This window comes from Schistocerca nitens, chromosome 2, assembly GCF_023898315.1.
Source record: "Schistocerca nitens isolate TAMUIC-IGC-003100 chromosome 2, iqSchNite1.1, whole genome shotgun sequence".
Lineage (NCBI taxonomy): Eukaryota > Metazoa > Arthropoda > Insecta > Orthoptera > Acrididae > Schistocerca > Schistocerca nitens.
Genome location: NC_064615.1, coordinates 428,233,337 through 428,259,656, shown reverse-complemented (window position 1 = coordinate 428,259,656; position 26,320 = coordinate 428,233,337). Strand labels below are relative to the sequence as shown.

Sequence of the window (26,320 nt, the reverse complement as noted above, 5' to 3'; positions counted from 1 at the left end):
AACACGCATACGACCATCATTGGCACCAAGGCAGAAGCGACTCTCATCGCTGAAGACGACACGTCTCCATTCGTCCCTCCATTCACGCCTGTCGCGACACCACTGGAGGCGGGCTGCACGATGTTGGGGCGTGAGCGGAAGACGGCCTAACGGTGTGCGGGACCGTAGCCCAGCTTCATGGAGACGGTTGCGAATGGTCCTCGCCGATAGCCCAGGAGCAACAGTGTCCCTAATTTGCTGGGAAGTGGCGGTGCGGTCCCCTACGGCACTGCGTAGGATCCTACGGTCTTGGCGTGCATCCGTGCGTCGCTGCGGTCCGGTCCCAGGTCGACGGGCACGTGCACCTTCCGCCGACCACTGGCGACAACATCGATGTACTGTGGAGACCTCACGCCCCACGTGTTGAGCAATTCGGCGGTACGTCCACCCGGCCTCCCGCATGCCCACTATACGCCCTCGCTCAAAGTCCGTCAACTGCACATACGGTTCACGTCCACGCTGTCGCGGCATGCTACCAGTGTTAAAGACTGCGATGGAGCTCCGTATGCCACGGCAAACTGGCTGACACTGACGGCGGCGGTGCACAAATGCTGCGCAGCTAGCGCCATTCGACGGCCAACACCGCGGTTCCTGGTGTGTCCGCTGTGCCGTGCGTGTGATAATTGCTTGTACAGCCCTCTCGCAGTGTCCGGAGCAAGTATGGTGGGTCTGACACACCGGTGTCAATGTGTTCTTTTTTCCATTTCCAGGAGTGTAAAAACCTAAACAGCCTACTTACACCTTATATAGAAGAAAAACATGGACAATAAACAGCAGAGACGAGAAGAGAACACAAGCTTTTGATATGTTGTGTCAGACCTACAGAAGACTTCTCATGATTAGATGGGCACATTGGATGACTAATGAAGAGATACTGAATTGATACGAGGGAAAAGCGCTTGAAGCAGAACTTGAATAATAAATGATTTATGCTTATGAGACCCATCCCTGGACATCAGGGAATAATTAATTTGGTAATAGAGAAAAATGGATCCCACAAAAAAATGGTTCAAATGGCTCTGAGCACTATGGGACTTAAATACTGAGGTCATCAGCCCCCTAGAACTTAGAACTACTTAAACCTAACTAACCTAAGGACGTCACACACATCCATGCCCGAGGCAGCATTCGAACCTGCGACCGTAGCGGTCGCGCGGTTCCAGACTGTAGCGCCTAGAACCGCTCGGCCCCTTCGGCAGGCTGGATACCACACATTAAAACAAATTTTCTAACAGTGAAATACAAGTGTTTTTTTAAAATAATTTCCCTTGAGAACGAAACGCATTTTCCCATTATCATACCAATGAACCTGACACCTGCTTTACCGCAAAGTGAGCCTATGTGATTTTTCCATTCCATATCCTCACAATCTGTTACACGTAAGTGGGACTACTCATATTCCCAATTGTGAGTCGTTTATACGGTAGACATAACACACTGATTTTCTGCTTTTTATTAACTGCACAATTTTACGTTACTAAATATTTAAAATCAGTTTCCAATATTTGCACCATTTTGTAATATCACCATGATATTACTGAATATTTATGCAGCTTTCTTCGGGTAACAGATCGTTATAAATAACTGCATCACCTGCATGAAATCTGAGGTTACCATTAATACTGCCTGCCAGATCATTAAGTACAGCAGGAACGATCATTGTCCTCATTGAAATGCCATGAACAAACCTGATCTTCTCCATTTTCTCTACCAGGCACTGGAATGATCCAGGTATGACCTAGGAGCGTAAATATGAGATATCATTTGTTGCAACGTGCGCCACAATATGTTACTGATTACACTCTGTTCGCTCAACGGCTGCCTGAACAGTATCCTCAATATGTTGAATGAGGCCCCCTAGTTATACTCATTATTTCCTATAGTGATCCTTCATATCCTTTGCTGTTAGCTGCCTAAGGGCCAGCGTTATTAAAGCAACATTTGAACTGCCAACGATTAACAGACGTCTGTCCCTTCGCACATACTCTCCCCTGACGCAGTATGCTTCTCAGCAGACTAAGTTTGCCACACGGGCTCAGTTTCAGTAGGAAACTATACCTCGAACTTATTTGTAAGGGTGTAGTAATTTGAATTCTCTCGGATTGCTGCCTACCACAGTCTCGGCATATAGTCTAGTTAATTAACAGTGATGGGTACTGTATCTCCTGGAGATGGGACAGCGACTACGGGTGGGGAAAGTACTTGAAGTATTTCTGTTATCTCTTTGCTAGTTTACCCCACACACCCATTCACACTAGCTGGACAATTCCAACTGCTTACCAACAACAAAGAACTCATCCTGTGCACGAGAGCAGCAATACTTACAGGGATGCATTGTTTGTATCAGTGTTTACTCATTATCATATTTATACTATGTGGTGGTGTGGAGATTACAGTGACTGAGCTGTAGTAAAGTTTGAGGTTTCGGCCAGAAAGAGAAATGATAATCTGGTGTATGTTGGCGAAGTCAACGAATGTGATATGGTAAGAATACAACTAATATTATCTGCTAACTCAATTTCACATATTGTCTTTAGGTGATTTTTCTGTATAACAGCTCACTATTAGCGCCCGTATTTCCTTTAGCGATATATATGTTTTGAAAATTCTGCCTTAAGCAATACAATTTATTGTTTTCCTCTTGCTTGTATCGAAATTACTGCATGTTCTGAACATAGTTCTTAGAGTTTTGACAACACGAAACCACAACCAGCAACAACGATATTGTAGATAATACAGTACATTGGAATAACAACTATACTGCAGGTGACAGCGATATGAACAACAGTGTGTGCTGTTGAGTAAAATAGATGAAATAGATGGAAACCCACTGACGGTGCTGTAACATCACATAAACGTGTATGGATGAAGCAAAGGAATAACAAATTGCATTTTGACCAATATATAAGAAGTTTACAGAACTTGCTCGTTCTCTGATGTCACGTAGCTCTTGGCATTTCATCTAAACTGGAAGTGGAGGCAGGGGCGTGGGGGGAAGGAAAGGAAAGGCAAGGGATTGCTGATGTCAGCTGCATCGGGACAGAAACGGAATCCAGAATGAAATTTTCACTGTGCAGTGGAATGTGCGCTGATATGAAACTTTGTTGCAGATTAAAACCGTGTGCCGGACAGACACTCGAAGTCTGGTCCTTTGCCTTTCGGGAGCAAGTGCTCTACCAACTTTTTTCTTCACTTCGTTCGTTATTGTTCGTTGTGTTTGGTCGTAGCGGACGTCACGTGACATCCATTGAAGTTCTTTGTTGATCCTTTCACTCTGTTTTTTTAATTACAGAGAGCAGCCACCTCTCTGACTGAACACGCTTAGCTACTGTGCCAGTACGAACTGAGCTACCCAAGCACGACTCACGAGCCGTCCTCACAGTTTCATAAACCCCAGTACCTCGTCTCCTACCTTCCAAACTTCACAGGAGCTCTTCTGCGAACCTTGCAGAACTAGCCCTCCTGGCAGAAAGCACTTGCCCGCGGAAGGCAAAGGTCCCGAGTTTGAGTCTCGGTCCGGCACACAGTTTTAATCTGGAGGTTTCATACTCTGAATCAGCGGCGACGACTGAAAACTATCTACCGGACCACGACTTGAACCCACGATCTTCTGCTTACCACGCAGGGGCGTTAACCACTGCACCACCTGACCACAGTGTTAGCATAACTGCACGGACAATCTCAGTGCGCCTCACGCTCGACCCACATTCCCACCGAGCGCCACCTATCCTCGCTCTCTGTCTATTTCCTCCATGCTCTCTACTCTGAGACTCCCGCAGGAGGTCGCACGTACTTGTGCATCCGCAATGAAGAAGGTGTATCCATTGCCACTGTAATCTAAGCAATTATATGAATGCCTGGTGCCTGTTTTTTCGGACATATCCACAAGAACAGACCCCATGCATTCATTTACTTGGTATTTGTTGTGTACATAGTTCCGCGTAGTCAGCGCGTACACAACTTTCCCACTAGAGCACTCCCCGCTAAGCACAACGGCACAGGCGCAGCACTCGTCCGTCTCCGCACTACGAGATGGCGCTGCCATAGAGACGGACCAAATTCTGCTTCCACCGATCCGCGTATTAATATGTAACGCAGCCAATGATATTGCTGCTTATGTAGAACCTTTTCTCCTCGTGGATCACACTCGCGCAGTGATACATGAACGCGCGAGGTATTATAGCGAGTGTACAGACCTCTGATTGGTCAGTCTGCATTTGTCTGCCCCAGTCTGTACCAGTCTGTACGAGTTCTTCATTTGTCTGTACCAGTCTATAGTCAAGTTTCAGTCTGCGCCTAATAAGATTACCATATTCCTGTACATAGCCATGAAGATAAATGTATAAACTCTTTTGTCAAGTATCCGAGAATATGTGAGAATAAGATTAACGTACCAATACCAAAGGAACTTCAGATTGTCAATTGTAAATAGCATCCAGAACCATGTTAAGTAATGTTTATGCTTGTTATTATTTTAATAAATGTGTGTTAAAATTAATCAAGTTCTGCTTAAAGTTGGTCACCGTCAGTCTGCTACTCTAAGCGTGCAAGTGGCATTTCTATTATCTGACCTAACGGCAGAAGATAAACACGCCACGATAAGACCACGAGACATATTGCTGACACTCGCCTACTTCGTAAGAGCGACAAGTCAAATAATCTGATGGTGTGTGTACTGAAGGTCTTACAGAACGCACACCACAGTATTTCGATAACCGAAGACAATTGGCAGGGCTACACTTGGACACAACCGCTCATAATAACTATCTCCAACGTCCGGTAGCGAACACAGAGAAACAGGAACGTCACGTCCCACTGCATACGCGAAGTTTTTGTACCTGCAACTGTCCAACTAGTTACAAAAGGTTTCTGTAGAGGTCTCAGTTTACAGTAGCCTTCATGGCAGGAAGCCCACTGTCGAGCGATTTCACGATTACTTCCGTCACTTTACACTGTGTACTATTTTTTTTAATTATTTTTATCTACTACAAGCAACATTCACAATTCGTTTTATAAGTGATGTATACACAATTTAAAAAATGATTTTAAAGATTTATTGCCTACTCCAACTTGTCGTTAAGGTGTAGCCGCAAGGAAAATTTAAGCTTGGTGAATTTACTTCCTTGTTTCCGTCGAGATATAACTTACAGTGACAAATGTATTGTTCAAACGTGTGTGAAATCTTATGGGACTTAACTGTTAAGGTCATCAGTCCCTAAGCTTACACACTACTTAACCTAAATTATCCTAAGGATAAACACACACACACACACACACACACACACACACACACACACACACCCTTGCCCGAAGGAGGACTCGAACCTCCGCCGGGATCAGCCGCACAGTCTATGACTGCAGCGCCTAATGTAAGGAAAACCAAAGTTATCTCGCGATGAAGAGTGGGAAACAGAGACGCACTGAGTTGTAAGGTCCCAGACAATCAGAAAATAAAAGTTTTGTATGACTTGAACAGCACTTCAGGAATGTTTCTGATCTCGCTGTCGCTTGCACTAAGGTCGCAGCATGAAAAAGGTATACGAAAATATGAATTAGGAAACTGTTTTGCTTTCGTACAAGGTGCCGATTCGTTGCAGAGAGAATGACAACGTAGTATCACACCTGCGTTTGCTTGAACGATTTGACATGTATGAGAGTGTGCTATTAACAGTACAGAACTGTGCCTCTGGAGCAATCTAGCTGCAAAGTTGTCGTCTCCCTGAAATAAAGAAACACAATGTTAATTACTTTAATACCTATATGACGAGGCATAACAGGTTTCTTTTAAACGACCTACTCTGACGCAACATAACCTTATATGGATGTTTTCACGTCCGAAGAGAAACGAGCACTAACCACAGACATATGTGATTGTGTGAGTCTGATTGCAAGTGTCTGGCTTGAAAATTACTGGTACACACGCTGGCGCAATGTAGCATTCTGGAAAAATAGGACGGTATCTTGAATTTCGAGATTATATCGATACGCACGATTGCTAAGCGGAAAGCTAGATGTCAGTCTTGTTAACACAATAATTTTTTGAAGAATGTAGCTTAGTCGGAGTAAACAGCTTTCAGAATCATTCAATGGAATAAATCGAGCTTATTCTAAGACACTTTTAATGCCGGGAACAAGTTCAATCAATGCGATAAATAAATTATATGTACAATTAGAAACTTCATGCTTAAAATTGTGAAACAGAGAGTATTCGGAGGCCACTTGAGTGTTTCTACTAAAATTACCACGAAAGTGTTATCTGAGTGTTTTATGCAGGAAAAAAATATTAAACATTCGAGAATCGATACGATCTAATTTCATTCTATCAAGAAATTTCTTGAGCTAGGTATTTCGAGGAATACAGATCAGTCTGTGTATTCATATAGAATTAGGGTTTCTGTTTCCCGTAGCATTTATTTAAGTTACTGTGTTCTCAATACGGATAAACAATGCAATAGCATCATACAAGAACAGAGTAGTTAAATGTATTTAGGAATAATGCATATCATACGATATATCAATAATACTACTCACAAATACAAAAACAAATCCTACCTTTTGCCCAAACGGGAATGCCTAAATTTTAAACCGAAACATGGTCTAAGAATAACATAAAACACTCGAAAAGTACAGCACTGTGCAAATATGTAAAGCGAATCATTGCCTGTGTCTCTCTTCTCTTCTCCGCGACCCCTGGGAACAAGTGATCTAATTTCGAGGCATATAGCGTCACATCACAGTTGAGAGAGACCCATACATTTCTTGACATATGAAAGCAGTTATTGGCTGAGACAAACATCTGTCTGCTGTCGTATCCTCCAGACAGAATACAAAGGTGTATTTATAACGGCTTGTTGCAATATTTATCTGAATTATGTACTACCAAAAATCGCACGCAGCTTTACTTAACGGCTGTTCAGAGAATGATATATGGACCTGATCCCAAGAACTGATGAATAGTAACCGATTGCAGCATCGAATTTAATTCGACCCTGTCAATAATTAGACATGATTTCGAGGAATTTAAACAGTGCGTTTACTTTCAAACATGCTCAATTTCTAAACAACTGCACCTTACCTCCGTCGATTTCGCTTACAGCTAAGGTTTGTCCTTCTAATAAATTATAGCGAAAAAAAATTATGTTTACTCCTGGACATCATACTTATATGACTGGAGTAATTTCAATTAGCGTTAAGAAACAGGAGACAGAGGAGAGAGCCGGTATATTAACTTAGTTTTGGTATTTTTACGGGCTTTGAGAAAATGGATGTGACATGAAAATTTATCACAACATGCCCTGTTTCAATTAAAGCAGACTTCCTCATCAAGTGATAGCTGAAACGAGAAGAACATCAGTTTGGTGCTTTATTCTAAGACGAAGACAGGCGCCTGCTAGATGATTCGCTAGGCAAACCGTTTGTCCTGTGGCGACAGCCGGTGCCGGCACTGTACTCGGGCTGTCTCCGACACTCACCGCAGCTTTCACTGCCAACCTGCTTATTCCGAGGCCTTTCACCTATCTGCTCCGTATTCTTTGGAGTCCTCGCTGTTTTTCGGAGCTGGATCTAGAATCTGTGCTGGCGCACAGTAGGTGATGTTTGAGTATTATTCATTTGATGATATTGCTAACTGCACACAAAAAACACACACACACACACACACAATTGCGCGTGCGATCATGTACTTAGTGAGCATTCGATCAAAGTAGGAATCGCATGTTGCTGGTTAAGATCCTTGGGATAGATATGTATCATCCTCTCGTTAGTCATTGAAAGATCCGTCTGCCACACAACTTTGTGTTATGTATCACTGTAATGAATTTTGTGCTAAATGATCTATATTCTTCCAAAGCATCTCAAGTGTGACGTATCACCGTGACTCAATAACACATAGAAATAAAGCATTTACCCTACCTATGTTGGCCTTGTAGTAAGGATGAAACGTTTTCCTCACACTCTCCACCAATCACTGTGAAGTGCTGTGGGGTGTACATATCTAGACGTACGAGATTCAAAGTGGATACCTCCACGACGAGACCAAGTCACCGACTTTGATCGAGTGATGGTGGAGCGGGAAGTGGGGGGTGGGGAAGGAAAGGAAGGGTGGGGGTAGGAGGTCAAATATAAGAGCATGCAGTAGTACAACGTAAGTTGAAACGTCAGTGTGTTGCCCCTTCCTTTTCATACAACTGTTTATTTATTACTTCAATAAAATAAATTCGTATAGATTTTAGGGTATAATATTAACAAATAAATATCACACAGCAAAAGTCGATAAACAATAAATGTTGAAGAGCAGTGCCTTACTTAATTTCCTCAGATGAAAGACTAATATGTAAATGATTCTGTGATTTTAAAGCCGACTGTGAATTCTAGACTATGTTGCATGGCTTCTTTGGACAAGGAAGATGATCTTTGTCTCTATGTTCGTCAAGCACTGCCATAAGAGAAACATATCACAGTTTCTTCTTGGAATATAGCGTCCTTGTTAGAATACGGCGTCAGTGTTATAATATTAACTTGTTCATAGCCAACGCATATAGTTACTACAGGGTTTGTCGTACACACAGCCTCAAGATCATTGCAAATTACATGATAAATGACTTATCGTCTCATTCAACATTAAGATCTCGGCAAAATCTTTTTGATGCTGTAAGTTCGTGACCATGGTCTAGGGGTAGCGTCTTTGACTAATAATCAAAATGTCGTGGGTACAATAGAAATGAAAGAGGAGAAAGGATTCAGTTTTGCAATAAATTTCAGAACTACTGACGGCCTTGGGAGAGCCAGTCATGACAAAACTCTACCATCTGGTGAGCAAGATGTATGAAACAGGCGAAATACCCTCAGACTTCAAGAAGAATATAATAATTACAATCCCAAAGAAAGCAGGTGTTGACAGATGTGAAAATTACCGAACTATCAGTTTAATAAGTCACAGCTGCAAAATACTAACGCGAATTCTTTACAGACGAATGGAAAAACTGCTAGAGGCGGACCTCGGGGAGGATCAGTTTGGATTCCGTAGAAATGTTGGAACACGTGAGGCAATACTACCCTTACGACTTATCTTAGAAGAAAGATTAAGAAAAGGCAAACCTACTTTTCTATCATTTGTAGACTTAGAAAAAGCTTTTGACAAGTATTGACCCTACGACTTACCTTAGAAAAAAAATTAAGGAAAGGCAAAGCTACGTTTCTAGCATTTGTAGACTTAGAAAAAGCTTTTGACAATGTTGATTGGAATACTGTCTTTCAAATTCTGAAGGTGTCAGGGGTAAAATACAGGAAGCGAAAGGCTATTTACAATTTGTACAGAAAGCAGATGACAGTTATAAGAGTCGAGGAGTATGAAAGGGAAGCAATGGTTGGGAAGGGAGTGAGACAGGGTTGTAGCCTATCCCCGATGTTATTCAATCTGTATATTGAGCAAGCAGTAAAGGAAACAACAGAAAAATTTGGAGTAGGTATTAAAATTCATGGAGAAGAAACAAAAACTTTGAGGTTCGCCGATGACATTGTAATTCTGTCAGAGACAGCAAAGGACTTGGAAGAGCAGTTGAACGGAATGGACAGTGTCTTGAAAGGAGGATATAAGATGAACATCAACAAAAGCAAAACGAGGATAATGGAATGTAGTCAAATTAAATCGGGTGATGCTGAGGGAATTAGATTAGGAAATGAGACACTTAAAGTAGTAAAGGAGTTTTGCTATTTAGGGAGTAAAATAACTGATGATGGTCGAAGTAGAGAGGATATAAAATGTAGACTGGCAATGGCAAGGAAATCGTTTCTGAAGAAGAGAAATTTGTTAACGTCGAGTATAGATTTAAGTGTCAGGAAGTCGTTTCTGAAAGTATTTGTATGGAGTGTAGCCTTGTAAGGAAGTGAAACATGGACGATAAATAGTTTGGACAAGAAGAGAATAGACGCTTTCGAAATGTGGTGCTACAGAAGAATGCTGAAGATTAGATGGGTAGATCACATAACTAAGGAGGAGGTATTGAATAGAATTGGGGAGAAGAGGAGTTTGTGGCACAACTTGACAAAAAGAAGGGACCGGTTGGTAGGACATGTTTTTAGGCATCAAGGGATCACAAATTTAGCATTGGAGGGCAGCGTGGAGGGTAAAAATCGTAGAGGGAGACCAAGAGATGAATACACTAAGCATATTCAGAAGGATGTAGGTTGCAGTAAGTACTGGGAGATGAAGAAGCTTGCACAGGATAGAGTAGCATGGAGAGCTGCATCAAACCAGTCTCAGGACTGAAGACTACAACAACAACAACAATAAATTTCATATGGTAACAGTGAATAAGTTGTTCATAACTCATAAGAGAAGCCGGTATAGCTGGAAAAACCTGGAGAGACGGTAAGAATGCTGCAGGAAAAATGCGAAGAAAGTGAAAACGACATGAACGTCGGAAGGATTGACTCGGCATATGGAAAAGTCCAAACTTCCAATGAAATTAAAAGCAAAGGTCTTTTCAGCAGACTGCATTCCATTGCAACCGTTCTGCACAGCGACTATGATGTAATTCAAATAGGGAAGATGTCAGCAATCATTCGCTACAGTATAGCTATCATCAGTGCGCACTGAGCTGAAATCTAGATCTACACTAAAGTTCAGACTGAATAGCGACTGATTCCTCACGTCTTTCCTGTTTAAAAGCAAATGCAGCAACACAAAGAATGAAAGAGGAATTCCACCGTTAAAGGAAAAGAAAATGATGGGTAGGTGGAAAGACTATATGGATGGCCTCTACGAAAGGGGAAAAACTATCGACGTGATGAAAGAGGAAGTGCTAGTTAATATGGAAGATTTGGCGGATTCAGTGTTAGAGTCTGAAGATGGTAGCGGCAGAGAACTAAGAGTTATTGCATAGCGGGTCACGCATTGAAGTTGCTGACAAGAACAATATACAGAAAAAGACTGGAAAATAAAATTTAGGATCTGTTAGATGACGATCAGTTCGTCCTTAGGAAAGCTAAACGCACCAGAGAGGCCCTTATGACGTTGCAGTTGATAATGGAAACACGAATTAAGAAAAATCAGTACACATTCGTAGGATTCGTCAACCTAGAAAAAGCATTCGACAATGTAAATTGGTGCAAGACGTTAAAAATGTTGAGAAAAATACCAATAACCTATAGGGAAACACGGATAATATACAATACAATTAAGTACAAGAACCAACAGCGACATTTAAAAATGGCTGCAGTAGAATGAAGTGCTCGAAATAGAAAGGGTATTAGGCAGAGCTGCCGTGTTTCGCCCCACTCTTCGACCTATAAATCGAAGAAGGAAGAAGCAACAGGGGAAATAAAAAAAACTATCAGGAGTGGAATTGAAATTCAGGGTGAAAGATATACCTATATTTAATGATTCACTAGTAACATTGCTTTCTCAGTGAAAAGGAGGAAGAATTGTAGGACCTGTTGAACGATATGAACGGCCAAATAAACCCACACTATGGACTGATAGTAAACCAAAGGACAACTAAAATAATGAGGAGTAGCAGAAATAAGATTAGCGATAATCTTCAGATCAGACCTGGTGACCAGTAAATAGACAAAGTTAAGGAATTCTGCTGCCTTGGAAGCAAAATAACCCTTGACGGACGAAGCAAGGAAGACATAAAAAGAAGAACATTCCTAACCAAGCGAAGTAAGTTAGTATCAAATATAGGCTTTAATTTTAGGAATAAAATTCTTATAATTAACGGTTGGAGCACGGTTTGTATGACAATGAAGCATCAACTGTGGGAAAACTGGAACGGAAGAGAATCGAAGCATTAGAGATGTGGTGCAACACACAAATGTTGAAAATCAGGTAGATAGATAAGGTAAAGAGCAAGAGGTTCTCTGGGGAATTGGCAAGGAAAGGAGTATATGGAAAACTCCGCCAAGAAGAAGGGATAGGATGATCTCTTAAGACATCAGGGAATGACTTCCATTTTACGGTCGCAGGTTCGAACCCTGCCTCGGGCATGGATGTGTGTGATGTCCTTAGGTTGGTTAGGTTTAAGTAGTTCTAAGTTCTAGGGGACTGATGATCTGAGATGTTAAGTCCCATAGTGCTCAGAGCCATTTTTGAACCAGAGGGAGCTGCATAAGGTAAAAACTGCATAGGAAGACAGAGATTGGAATACATCCAGCAAATAACTAGGGACGTTGGTTTCAAATGATACTCAGATGAAGAAGGTGACACAGCAGTGTGATTTGTGTCGGGCCGTATCAAATCAGCCAGAAGACTGATGACTCAAAAAAAGTGCCATAAACAAAAGAATGTTGGATTACGGGATGTGGTGCTGTAGAAAGATGTTGAAAATTGAGTGGACTGATAAGAAATTAGGAAATTGTCCGCAGAATCGGCGAGAAGAGCAACGTGTGGAGAACACTGAAGGGCCGTGGTGATAAGACATGTGCTCAGAAAACAAGGAGTAACTTCCTTGGTTCATGAGGAGCTGTAGAGGGTAACACCGGCAGGGGTAGACAGGTACTGAAATACGTGCAACAAATAATAGAAGATGTTGGGTGCAAGTACTAGGTGTGTGACGAAGTGGTTGGCATTTGGCACATGAGAGAAATTCGTGCCTGGTTGCATAAAACCAGTCAGAAGAATAGTTCGTTTCCAGGAGGTAATCTGAAAGAGTACACACGGAGCAAAAGATTCTTATTGCAGAAACAGTTTGCTTCAGATGGGTATTGTACTCTGACGTCATATGCGTTGCATTTTAGCTAAGTGATCTGTGGGAATAGAATGTTCGACGACCCCTATAATTGAGAATCTGATTTTGCCGGCTATCATTCACCCCTAGTAAATCCATATGGTGAGTCGTATGTTGCCATCTACTTAGACTAATTCTAAGTGCACGTGACACATTCCGGCGATACACTTGTACGTACTACCGACGCTCCACGATCTTCGCTCTGTTTCTGGACGTAGATGTCTACCTTCTACATCTAGAAAGATACTCTGCAAGCCACAATGCGTGGCGGAGGGTAGTCTGTATCACTACTGGTCGTTTCCCTTTCTGTTCCACTCGCAGACAGAGCGAGGGAAAACGACTGTGTGTATACCTTCGTATGAGCCTTAATTTGTTGTATCTTGTCTTCGTGGTCCTTACGCGTAGTGTATGTTGGCGGCAGTAAGATCGTTCTGCAGTCAGCTTCAGATGCCGCTTCTCTAAATTTTCTCAATACTGATTCAGTGTTAACGAACTGTACTATTTTTTAGGATAAGGTCTTGATGCTATTATGTTAATCTGACGATCCTGTTTCTTGTTTCAGAAAATGCCCAGTATGAAGAACAAATATAATGTCACACCGGAGACAGTGGTAAGTCTTCACTACAACGATAGTCTGCTTTATCAAAAATCGCCTATGCAAGTGTAGTGACTCAGTATGTAAATCTTTAATTTGCAGATCCTATTGTACTTCATAGGAGCTTCGTACTTCAAAATTGTATTGACATTATTATAATTGGCTTTGGGAAGTTTGGTATGAGCACTTGACCGTAGGAACTGTGAAGCGAATCTCATTACAAGAAGAACTATCTTTAGCAACATTAACTGAAAATTAGTGAAAAACTGTAAATCTTCAGCTCATGCTAAGAAAATAGATTTAATCGACACAGTTCGCTTTCTACTCCTCATGTTAACACAGACTCGACGTTTCTGCGAGGTTTCAGAATCACACAATCACAGGTGCTCGGAGTACTGAGTGATCTGTGGCAGAAGTAAATGATGGAGTATATCAATAGCTTAAATTTTGTACGTACTTAAATATGCATACCACTAGTAACAAAAGTAAAAATAGAAAAATAAACGGGACACTACAAACTTCCCAATTCTCTATTCACTCAGATAACCGATGAGCAACACGTAAGTACTCATTATATAATAAAATGTAACCACTCTCATGTTATTTGCATCGTGCAGCCCAGCATTAACGACACGATCGGTTCAGTGGCTTCTGCGCAGGCCAAAACTGTCCTTGAACAAACTACAAACAATTCTGAAATAAAAGCCACATTGTACTGTCAGGAATGAGGCTGTCATACAGAACTCTCACCGCAGAGTGTGTTTTTTAAATAATAGAAAGTCCCCAGCGAAAGTGTATGATTCTATTAAACACGATATTCTATTAAAGGATTTGCACTTTGTAAGTTGAGCAATACGGTGGGTGGGCAAGAAAGAAATTTGGAAAAAGATTGTAATTATTGTTCATGGAAGGTTCAGATTCTACTGCTAATGGGAAAATACCACAAAAGTAGCAATGTTTTGTGAAAAATTCTTAGATGTCTTTCAGGTCCATCCGTTTTATGTTATTTAGGATGTACAAATTAATACTCGTCATTACGCATATTAGCAATGTCTGTAACACGTACAAGAAATTAGAATACGAACTAGTCTTTTAGAGCTATTATGGAATATTCTGTGTGCTATATTTAGATTCTAGAAAATCAAACAGCAGACGAAAACAAGTCACGAAATAAGATTAAATGTTATAAATTCGTAATATCCTGGCGCGTGCTATGTGTCGTCCAACGAGCCATTTCACGTTAAAGGCAGACGTCTTAGAACAAGTGAAAAAAATTGGGCAATTGACAATATTCTTCAGAGTCATCAAAGTCGCGTTTGACTATAAAAACTACAGCTTCATTAAATTTACTATTGTACTTTCAGCTGTTTAGCCATTCTCGAGTGGTTGTAGCTAAGTACTCCGAAACTGCAATAACGAATTTTATCAAAATTTGCGCTGCTGGCCAACATGAGGACGACATGCATAAAATGTACAACTGACGTATAAATACGAGGGACGTTGAATAAGTAATGCAACACGCTTTTTCTGACATCAGGTTGGTTCTATTAAAGATTCCAGTTCATCAGATTATTCCCCACTCTTCTGGTTACAAAACCCTATTTTTAAACATAATCTCCGTTCAAGACGACGGCCTTACGCCACCTTACTGGAAGGGCCTCTATGCTCACATAGTATCATTCTGCTGGAAGACGTCGGGGCCAACGTCTTACTGCAGCAATAATATCATCATCCACGTACTGCCGAAGATCGTCGCCATGACTGAGACTGGTGGTGCTTATTTGAACGTTTTCTTCGGAGGAGAGGTTTTCTGTAGCCACTCAATGGACTGCCCTTTTTGTTTCCGGCTCGGAGTGATGAACCCATTTTTCATCGCCCGTGACGATGTTCGACAAAAAATTGTAACGGTCAGCTTCGTAACGCGCAAGCAATTCCGCACAGCTGATTGTTCGTTGCTGTTTATGATCTTCCGTTAGGCGGCGGGGAACCTAGCGGGCACACTCGGTTGAATATCCCCACCTGGAGAACAAGTGTGTCAAGACGACGAACAGAGAAGTCCAGTTGTGAAATGAGGTGTTTCATTGTGATCCGTCGATCACCTCGAATGAGAGTGTCTGCACGTTCAAACAGTGCAGGAATAACAGCAGAGTGCGGCCGGCCGACTTGCGGAAGACAAATGTTCAAATGGCTCTGAGCACTATGGGACTTAACTTCTAAGGTCATCAGTCCCCTAGAACTCAGAACTACTTAAACCTAACTAACCTAAGGACATCACACACATCCATGCCTGAGGCAGGATTTGAACCTGCGACCGTAGCGGTAGCGCGGTTCCAGACTGAAGCACCTAGAGCCGCTCGGCCACCCCTGCCAACGCGGAAGACAAGACAGGTTTGCGTGACCTTATTGCGATGGTGACAGACGCCTCGTCCATCAACTCAGCGTGCTTTTGTTAACTGCCAGGTCCTCATAGACAATCTGCAAGCGTCTATGAATATCTGCGATGCCCCGGTTTTCCACCAACAGAAACTCAATGAAAGCTGTCTGCTTGGAGCGCACCTCCGTTACAGACGGTATTTTGAACGCTACGTAAAACGCCGGAATGTATTGGAACTTCATGAAGCTATAGAAACTGAAGCGGAAATATTTCGCGATTCCCACAACAAATACCGAATTTTTCAACGTAAATTGAAAAATTGAATTGGATTACTTATTGAACGACCCTCGTACTACACTGACGAAAAAAATGGCAACACTCAAAAATAATTAAAGCGGAGAAATGAAATTTCGGGAATATATTTGTCTAGGTAACATATTTGATTAACATTGCAAGATCACAGGTTAATGTAAGCGCGAGATAAGCCGTTTCAAATGTATAATGCTGGTGCATTAATAATCACTGAAACCGCCGGAATGTTGAATGCCAGCAAGCACACCTGCACGCTTTGTGTTGCATATGTGCGGTATGTCAGTTTGTGGGATGGAGTTCCACGCCTGTTACACTTGGTCGGTCAATACAGGGGCAGTTTACGCTGATAGTGGATGAGCTGGAGACGTCGTCCGATTACGTCCCACGTGAGCTCGACTGAAGACATATCTGGTGGTCGAGCAGACCAAAGCAATATGTCGATACTCAGTAGAGCATGTTGGGTTACAACAGTAGCATGTGGTCGAGCGTTATTCTGTTGGAAAACTTCCCTGGTATGCTGTTCATGAATGGTAGCACGACAGGTCGAATCACCATAGTGACGCAGCCTACGGTTTTGCAGCCAGGAAGCGTGGGATAACCACGAGAGTGCTCCTGGTGCCATATGAAATCGAACTCCAGACGATAACTCCAACTCCAGGTCTAGTGTGTTAAGTACACAGACAGGTTGGTAGCAGGTCATCAACTATAGTCCTTCTAACGAATATACGGCCATCTCTGGCACCGAGACAGAACCAGCTTACATCAGGAAGCACAACAGACCTCCACCCTCCACTCTAATGAGCTCTCGCTTGACAGCACAGATGTCGCAAATGGCGGTGGTTTGGGGACGGTGGAATGCACACTATGGGGCGTCTGGCTCGGGGCTGTCCTTGAAGTAACCGATTTGTAGCAGTTAGTTGTGTCACTGTAGCGCCAACCGCTGCTCAGATTGCTGCTGCAGATGCAATAAGATGCGCCAGTGCCATACGCTTAGCACGATGGTCTTCCCTCTCGGAAGTGCCAAGTGGTCGTCTGGAGCCTGACGTCTTGCTGCCAAAGATTCTCGTGACCACCGCTGCCAGCGTCATGTACAGTGGCTAAATTTCTACCATGTCTTTCTGCAGACTCGCGGAATGACATCCACCTTGTCGTAACCCGATTAACACGACCTTGTTCAAACTTAGTGAGGTGTTGGTAAAGGCTTCATTATCGCGTCAAAGGCATTATTTACTTACATCGACTCGTCACGTCCAGTATCAAAGGTAACAAACGCTCACGACCGTTGCAGCATGTATTTAAAGCAAACCTTATTTGCATCCTCATAGTGGTGCTATTAGCAAAATTTGAACAAATATCTTCTTTCAGATGTCCAAACAGGCCTATCAACTACCGTTTATTTCGCAGAACTCCTTCTTTGTGTTACAATTTTTCTTTCGTCAGTGAATACGCGTAGATATACAATTGATTAGCCTTTGACGGCAACCGTACAAAGTGAGTAGCAGTAAGGTCATCTACATTTTGATAGCCGGCCGAAGTGGCCGTGCGGTTAAAGGCGCTGCAGTCTGGAACCGCAAGACCGCTACGGTCGCAGGTTCGAATCCTGCCTCGGGCATGGATGTTTGTGATGTCCTTAGGTTAGTTAGGTTTAACTAGTTCTAAGTTCTCGGGGACTAATGACCTCAGCAGTTGAGTCCCATAGTGCTCGGAGCCATTTGAACCATTTTTTTACATTTTGATAGTAAGGAAAGATCATGCAGCGGGTTTCTCATTCTGAAATGGCATTTTAGTATTCGTTATTAGTGAGAAGATCGTGTTATTCCTCATGTAAGGAGAAGAAAAGTCAACTAACAAATGTCAGAATTTGACAACGGCAGACAGCGTGACGACGTCTAGAGCGCTACGCACTGTCAGCAAGACGACTACCGTGGCTTAACTTGACGCAGCAGCTGAGAGGAGTGCGCCGACAGCGGTTCAGGATACAAGTACGGCAACACATCGTCTTTTCAGGCAGGTCCCTGTGCTACATCTAGCATGATGCTTCTATCCGTACATGGAGGCTCCGACGAGAAAAAAAAATTAAAAAAAAGTTGCCAGACGGCATTCGTCATCATTATACGGGTCCAGCATCTGGCGTGATGGTACGGGGTGTCATTGCGTAGACAACGTGAAGAGATTTGGCACACCCAACCGCCATTTCGGACTGCAGCCGTTATATTTATGACGTTAACGCCGATGGCTGTTCTCCATCTTCGAACGCTTTGTGACACTACCTTTGAGCAAGCTAACGCAAGACCACATATTGCCCGTCCTCATCTCCCTCGATACAGAGGCTGTTCGACTTGTGTCTTGGCCAGCATGTTCTGCACATCTGTCATCCACTGAGCATGTCTGGTCATGGGTAACCGAGAAACTGGCACACCACCGGTCGCTATAGACTCACTCTGGCATAGAGGTGAAGCAGGATGTAAAGACGTAAGCGTATCTGTCATCCAAGCTAACTTCGACTCGTTGTGTAGCAATTTTAGAGTGACTGGTACAGCCAAAGGTTAGAGCCCTGTATAGTTAACTTCGCAGTTTTTGTTCCTACCATACTGTACACGAACAATAAGGGAAATTTCGTAATTTGCTATCCTTCTTGATGTTAAAATTATAATGACAAGAACGCGCCCATGACGTCTTTAAAAAATTTTCAGGTAGTTAAATCCAGCAAAGAAAAATTTTAAAAAGTGCAATATTAAGATAATAACGTTACAATAAGCAAAATTACAGCGAATGTTACACATTTTTTTAGAGAAGCATACTCACGTAAAATCAATGTGGGAGTCGTTGACGCTGTCTAGTACGTCATCAATGTAGTCACCATTTAAATACATTATATAAAAGTAGCAGCTGTCTTCTGTAGGGATTTGTCTTTAAACTTTTAATTTTTTTTAAATCTCATACATGACGCAAGATACGACAACACAGACCGAGGGAGGTGGAGCAGTGGTTAGCACACAGGACTCACACTCGGAAGGGCGACGGTTCAAACCCGCGTCGTGCCAACCTGATTTAGGTTTTCGTGATTCAGGCAAATGCCGGGATGGTTCCTTTGAAACGGATGGTCGACTTCCTTCCCCATCCTTCCCTAATCCGATGGAACTGATGACCTCCCTGTTTGGTCCCCTCCCCCACATCAACCAACCACCAACAACATATAGTACGCCAATTTAAAGATTTGCATAAAACTGACTTAAAAATATAAAACGTTGCTTCAGGTCCTACAGAGCGTCAATCTGTCACGTTCAGATCTAGTGACATGCCCGACTGGCTGAAGGGAAGAAGCCCTAGCCCTAAGTTATTTCTGGTACGTGGCGCTCCTGCTCGTCCTTCAAGCGCATAGCTGCAATGAGCAGCGTGTGTGATTTTACTAGTACATGTTATTAAAAAAATTAACGTATTAAGTAAATATTTCAAAAGAGGGTGTCGTTGAAGTCATACGGCTTACAAAGAGCCCGCAGATTCGGGTAAACAGAGCTTACTCTTTACGAATTGTGCAGACCACCCGAGAAGCACTTGTGCGTGAATATGCAACCATAAAAATACATTATAAGACGAGTGGTCGTATTGATCAAGCATGCTACATGAACAAATATACAAGGAAAGGACGGTTATAAAATAACTAGTAAAATGGTAAATGAAGCCTCACTAACTGCTGTATGTGCTAGAAATCACGATGCCACAGATAGAATAAAAACACACTGAAAACAAAAGGGGGAATAGGTCTAAAATGGTATATTATTAAAATGTTGAACATCAGCCAACTGTTCATGACAAAGTACATGGCAAAATAACAAGAGATTTTTTTTTTTACTGAACACAGAATTTTGAGGAAAACAAACACTACGCAGAGGCCAGCACCAAGCGGTCAACTTGGCTACTCGGCCAGAAGTAGAGGCTTAAGTCCTTCCAGGAAATGTCTTCTTACAACACGAAGCTGATCGTTTAAAATATAGCCATGATTTTTCTGTAAGTACTTGAAAATTTCAAACTCTTCCGATAAATCTGACCTACGCCCCTTTTAATTGTTTCTGTAAGATTACGGTGTTCTCTTAATCCTTCGGGCTATGAGCAGCAATAAATAAATGTTCTGCGTAAGTGGAATTGGTAAATTACTGCCTTTCTTTCCCAATTGATGGTCTTTATATCTCACCTTGGTTGTTCTACCAGTTCGTCTAATATAGTAACTGGGACAATTACTGCAGATCATTTTGTAAATGCCAGAAGTTGAGAATGGATCCTCAGCGTTTTTCCTAGCGTGCACAAGATTTTTCTTTAGGATATTATTAGTAGAATAAGTTACCTTGCATTTATATTTATTTACCAAAAGGCGTTTTATCCTATTGGACACACTGCCTAAAAATGGGACGGAATTGAATTTATTATTGCCCTCTTTAATGTGACCGGATCTGTTACCTTGTAGAGTTGAAAATTTTGTAGTAGTTTTGCTACTGATCATACGATCTACTACATCTTGAATAAAAAAATACGAGTACGGGTAAGCTACTACAAACAGCATAGTGAACGCATTATTGCGGCCAAGATAGACACGAAGCCCACATCTACTACAGTAGTACAAGTTTATATGCCAACTAGCTCTGCAGATGACGAAGAAATTGATGAAATGTATGAGGAGATAAAAGAAATTATTCAGGTAGTGAAGGGAGAAGAAAATTTAATAGTCATGGGTGACTGGAATTCGAGAGTAGGAAAAGGGACAGAAGGAAACATAGTAGGTGATTATGGATTGGGGCTAAGAAATGAAAGAGGAAGCCACCTGGTAGAATTTTGCGCAGAGCATAACTTAATCATAGCTAACACTTGGTTCAAGAATCATGAAAGAAGGTTGTATACATGGAAGAATCCTGGAGATACTAAAAGGTATCAGAGAGATTATATAATGGTAAGACAGAGACTTAGGAAGCAGGTTCTACATTGTAAGACATTTCCAGTGGCAGATGTGGACTCCGACCACATCTACATCTACATCTACATTCATACGCCGCAAGCCACCCAACGGTGTGTGGCGGAGGGCGGCACCTTACGTGCCACTGTCATTACCTCCCTTTCCTGTTCCAGTCGCGTATGGTTCGCGGGAAGAACGACTGTCTGAAAGCCTCCGTGCGCGCTCTAATATCTCTAATTTTACATTCGTGATCTCCTCGGGAGGTATAAGTAGGGGGAAGCAATATACTCGATACCTCATCCAGAAACGCACCCTCTCGAAACCTGGCGAGCAAGCTACACCGCGATGCAGAGCGCCTCTCTTGCAGAGTCTGCCACTTGAGTTTATTAAACATCTCCGTAACGCTATCACGGTTACCAAATAACCCTGTGACGAAACGCGCCGCTCTTCTTTGGATCTTCTCTATCTCCTCCGTCAACCCGATCTGGTACGGATCCCACACTGATGAGCAATACTCAAGTATAGGTCGAACGAGTGTTTTGTAAGCCACCTCCTTTGTTGCTGGACTACATTTTCTAAGCACTCTCAACCTGGTACCCGCCTTACCAACAATTAATTTTATATGATCATTCCACTTCAAATCGTTCCGCACGCATACTCCCAGATATTTTACAGAAGTAACTGCTACCAGTGTTTGTTCCGCTATCATATAATCATACAATAAAGGATCCTTCTTTCTATGTATTCGCAATACATTACATTTGTCTATGTTAAGGGACAGTTGCCACTCCCTGCACCAAGTGCCTATCCGCTGCAGATCTTCCTGCATTTCGCTACAATTTTCTAATGCTGCAACTTCTCTGTATACTACAGCATCATCCGCGAAAAGCCGCATGGAACTTCCGACACTATCTACTAGGTCATTTATATATATTGTGAAAAGCAATGGTCCCATAACACTCCCCTGTGGCAAGCCAGAGGTTACCTTAACGTCTCTCCATTGATAACAACATGCTGTGTTCTGTTTGCTAAAAACTCTTCAATCCAGCCACACAGCTGGTCTGATATTCCGTAGGCTCTTACTTTGTTTATCAGGCGACAGTGCGGAACTGTATCGAACGCCTTCCGGAAGTCAAGAAAAATAGCATCTACCTGGGAGCCTGTATCTAATATTTTCTGGGTCTCATGAACAAATAACGCGAGTTGGGTCTCACACGATCGCTGTTTCCGGAATCCATGTTGATTCCTACAGAGTAGATTCTGGGTTTCCAAAAACGACATGATACTCGAGCAAAAAACATGTTCTAAAATTCTACAACAGATCGACGTCAGAGATATAGGTCTATAGTTTTGCGCATCTGCTCGACGACCCTTCTTGAAGACTGGGACTACCTGTGCTCTTTTCAAGTCATTTGGAACCCTCCGTTCCTCTAGAGACTTGCGGTACACGGCTGTTAGAAGGGGGGCAAGTTCTTTCGCGTACTCTGTGTAGAATCGAATTGGTATCCCGTCAGGTCCAGTGGACTTTCCTCTGTTGAGTGATTCCAGTTGCTTTTCTATTCCTTGGACACTAATTTCGATGTCAGCCATTTTTTCGTTTGTGCGAGGATTTAGAGAAGGAACTGCAGTGCGGTCTTCCTCTGTGAAACAGCTTTGGAAAAAGGTGTTTAGTATTTCAGCTTTACGCGTGTCATCCTCTGTTTCAATGCCATCATCATCCCGGAGTGTCTGGATATGCTGTTTCGAGCCACTTACTGATTTAACGTAAGACCAGAACTTCCTAGGATTTTCTGTCAAGTCTGTACATAGAATTTTACTTTCGAATTCACTGAACGCTTCTCGCATAGCCCTCCTTACGCTAACTTTGACATCGCTTAGCTTCTGTTTGTCTGAGAGGTTTTGGCTGCGTTTAAACTTGGAGTGAAGCTCTCTTTGCTTTCGCAGTAGTTTCCTAACTTTGTTGTTGTACCACGGTGGGTTTTTCCCGTCCCTCACAGTTTTACTCGGCACTTACCTGTCTAAAACGCATTTTACGATTGCCTTGAACTTTTTCCATAAACACTCAACATTGTCAGTGTCGGAACAGAAATTTTCGTTTTGATCTGTTAGGTAGTCTGAAATCTGCCTTCTATTACTCTTGCTAAACAGATAAACCTTCCTCCCTTTTTTTATATTCCTATTAACTTCCATATTCAGGGATGCTACAACGGCCTTATGATCACTGATTCCCTGTTCTGCACTTACAGAGTCGAAAAGTTCGGGTCTGTTTGTTATCAGTAGGTCCAAGATGTTATCTTCACGAGTCGGTTCTCTGTTTAATTGCTCGAGGTAATTTTCGGATAGTGCACTCAGTATAATGTCACTCGATGCTCTGTCCCTACCACCCGTCCTAAACATCTGAGTGTCCCAGTCCATATCTGGTAAATTGAAATCTCCACCTAAGACTATAACATGCTGAGGAAATTTATGTGAAATGTATTCCAAATTTTCTCTCAGTTGTTCTGCCACTAACGCTGCTGAGTCGGGAGGTCGGTAAAAGGAGCCAATTATTAACCCAGCTCGGTTGTTGAGTGTAACCTCCACCCATAATAATTCACAGGAACTATCCACTTCTACTTCACTACAGGATAAACTACTACTAACAGCGACGAACACTCCACCACCGGTTGCATGCAATCTATCCTTCCTAAACACCGTCTGTACCTTTGTAAAAATTTCGGCAGAATTTATCTCTGGCTTAAGCCAGCTCTCTGTACCTATAACGATTTCAGCTTCGGTGCTTTCTATCAGCGCTTGAAGTTCCGGTACTTTACCAACGCAGCTTCGACAGTTTACAATTACAATACCGATTGCTGCTTGGTCCCCGCATGTCCTGACTTTGCTCCGCACCCTTTGAGGCTGTTGCCCTTTCTGTACTTGCCCGAGGCCATCTAACCACAATCTATTGGTTATGAACTGTAGATTAAAAATGAAGAAACTGCAAAAAGGTGGGAATTTAAAGAGATGGGACCTGGATAAACTGAAAGAACCAGAGGTTGCACAGAGTTTCAGGGAGAGCATAAGGGAACAATTGACAGGAACGGAGGAAAGAAATACAGTAGAAGAAGAATGGGTAGCTTTGAGGGATGAAATAGTGAAGGCAGCAGAGGATCAAATAGGTAAAAAGATGAGGGCTAGTAGAAACCCTTGGGTAACAGAAGAAATATTGAATTTAATTGATGAAAGGAGAAAATATAAAAATGCAGTAAATGAAGCAGGCAAAAAGGAATACAAACGTCTCAAAAATGATATCGTCGGGAAGTGCAAAATGGCTAAGCAGGAATGGCTAGATGACAAATGTAAGGATGTAGAGGCTTATCTCACTAGGGGTAAGATAGATACTGCCTACAGCAAAATTAGAGAGTCCTTTGGAGAAAGCATAACCACTTGCATGAATATCAAGAGCTCAGATGGAAGCCCAGTTCTAAGCAAAGAAGGGAAAGCAGAAAGGTGGAAGGAGTATATAGAGGGTCTATACAAGGGCGATGTACTTGAGGAAAATATTATGGAAGTGGATGAGGATGTAGATGAAGATGAAATGGGAGATATAATACTGCGTGGTGAGTTTGACAGAGCACTGAAAGGCCTGAGTGGAAACAAGGCCCCCACTAGTAGACAACATTCCATTACAACTACTGACAGCCTTGGGAGAGCCAGTCCTGACAAAACTCTACCGTCTGGTGAGCAAGATGTATGAGACAGGCGAAATACCCTCAGACTTCAAGAAGAATACAATAATTACAATCCCAAAGAAAGCAGGTGTTGACAGATGTGAAAATTACCGAACTACCAGTTTAATAAGTCACAGCTGCAAAATACTAACGCGAATTCTTTACAGATGAATGGAAAAACTGATAGAAGCCGACCTCGGGGAAGATCAGTTTGGATTCCGTAGAAATGTTGGAACAAGTGAGGCAATACTGACACTACGACTTATCTTAGAAGAAAGATTAAGGAAAGGCAAACCTACTTTTCTATCATTTGTAGACTTAGAAAAAGCTTTTGACAAGTACTGACCCTACGACTTATCTTAGAAGAAAGATTAAGGAAAGGCAAAGCTACGTTTCTAGCATTTGTAGACTTAGAAAAAGCTTTCGACAATGTTGATTGGAATACTCTCTTTCAAATTCTGAAGGTGGCAGGGGTAAAATACAGGGAGCGAAAGGCTATTTACAATCTGTACAGAAACCAGATGGCAGTTATAAGAGTCGAGGGACATGAAAGGGAAGCAATGGTTGGGAAGGGAGTGAGACAGGGTTGTAGCCTCTCCTTGATGTTATTCAATCTGTGTATTGAGCAGGCAATATAGGAAACAAAAGAAAGGTTAGGAGTAGGTATTAAAATCCATGGAGAAGAAATAAAAACTTTGAGGTTCGCCGATGACATTGTAATTCTGTCAGAGACAGCAAAGGAGCAGTTGAGTGGAATGGACAGTGTCTTGAAAGGAGGATATAAGATGAACATCAACAAAACCAAAACGGGGATAATGGAATGTAGTCAAATGAAGTCGGGTGATGCTGTGGGAATTAGATTAGGAAATGGGACACTTAAAGTAGTAAAGGAGTTTTGCTATTTGGGGAGCAAAATAACTGGAAAAATTTGTTAACATCGAGTATAGATTTAAATGTCAGGAAGTCGTTTCTGAAAGTATTTGTATGGAGTGTAGCCATGTATGGAAGTGAAACGTGGAAGATAAATAGTTTAGGCAAGAATAGAATAGAAGCTTTCGAAATGTGGTGCTACAGAAGAATGCTGAAGATTAGATGGGTAGATCACATAAATAAGGAGGAGGTATTGAATAGAATTGGGGAGAAGAGGAGCTTGTGGCACAACTTGACTAGAAGAAGGGATCGGTTGGTAGGACATGTTCTGAGACATCGAGGGATCACCAATTTAGTATTGGAGGGCCGCGTGGAGGGTAAAAATCGTAGAGGGAGACCAAGAGATGAATACACTGAGCAGGTTCAGAAGGATGTAGGTTGCAGTAGGTACTGGGAGATGAAGAAGCTTGCACAGGATAGAGTAGCATGGAGAGCTGCATCAAACCTGTCTCAGGACTGAAGACCACAACAACAACAACAACACATCTTGCTTATATCCATTGTTGGTAACAATTGAATCTGACAGACGACTGAAAATGCTGAATTACTGAGACCCTTTGGAGAGCCAAGCCAGCTGCCCTGCCGCAATGGTAACACCGGTTCTCGTTATATCACCGAAGTTCAGCGCTATCGGGCTGGGCTAGCAATTGGATGTGAGATCATCCGGTCTGCCGAGCGCTGTTGGCA

The 26,320-nt window shown here is 42.3% G+C and overlaps 1 protein-coding gene across 1 annotated transcript in view; it reads left to right on the top strand.

The window, feature by feature from the left end:
- The window catches only part of LOC126236295 (sodium-dependent nutrient amino acid transporter 1-like), a 244,857-nt gene that overhangs the window by 105,749 nt on the left and 112,788 nt on the right, over nucleotides 1-26,320 (top strand). The window contains exon 2 of the mRNA XM_049945487.1: nucleotides 13,330-13,377. Coding sequence (XP_049801444.1) covers nucleotides 13,333-13,377 — 45 coding nt within the window. The 5' untranslated portion in view covers nucleotides 13,330-13,332. The remainder of the gene's footprint in view (nucleotides 1-13,329; nucleotides 13,378-26,320) is intronic.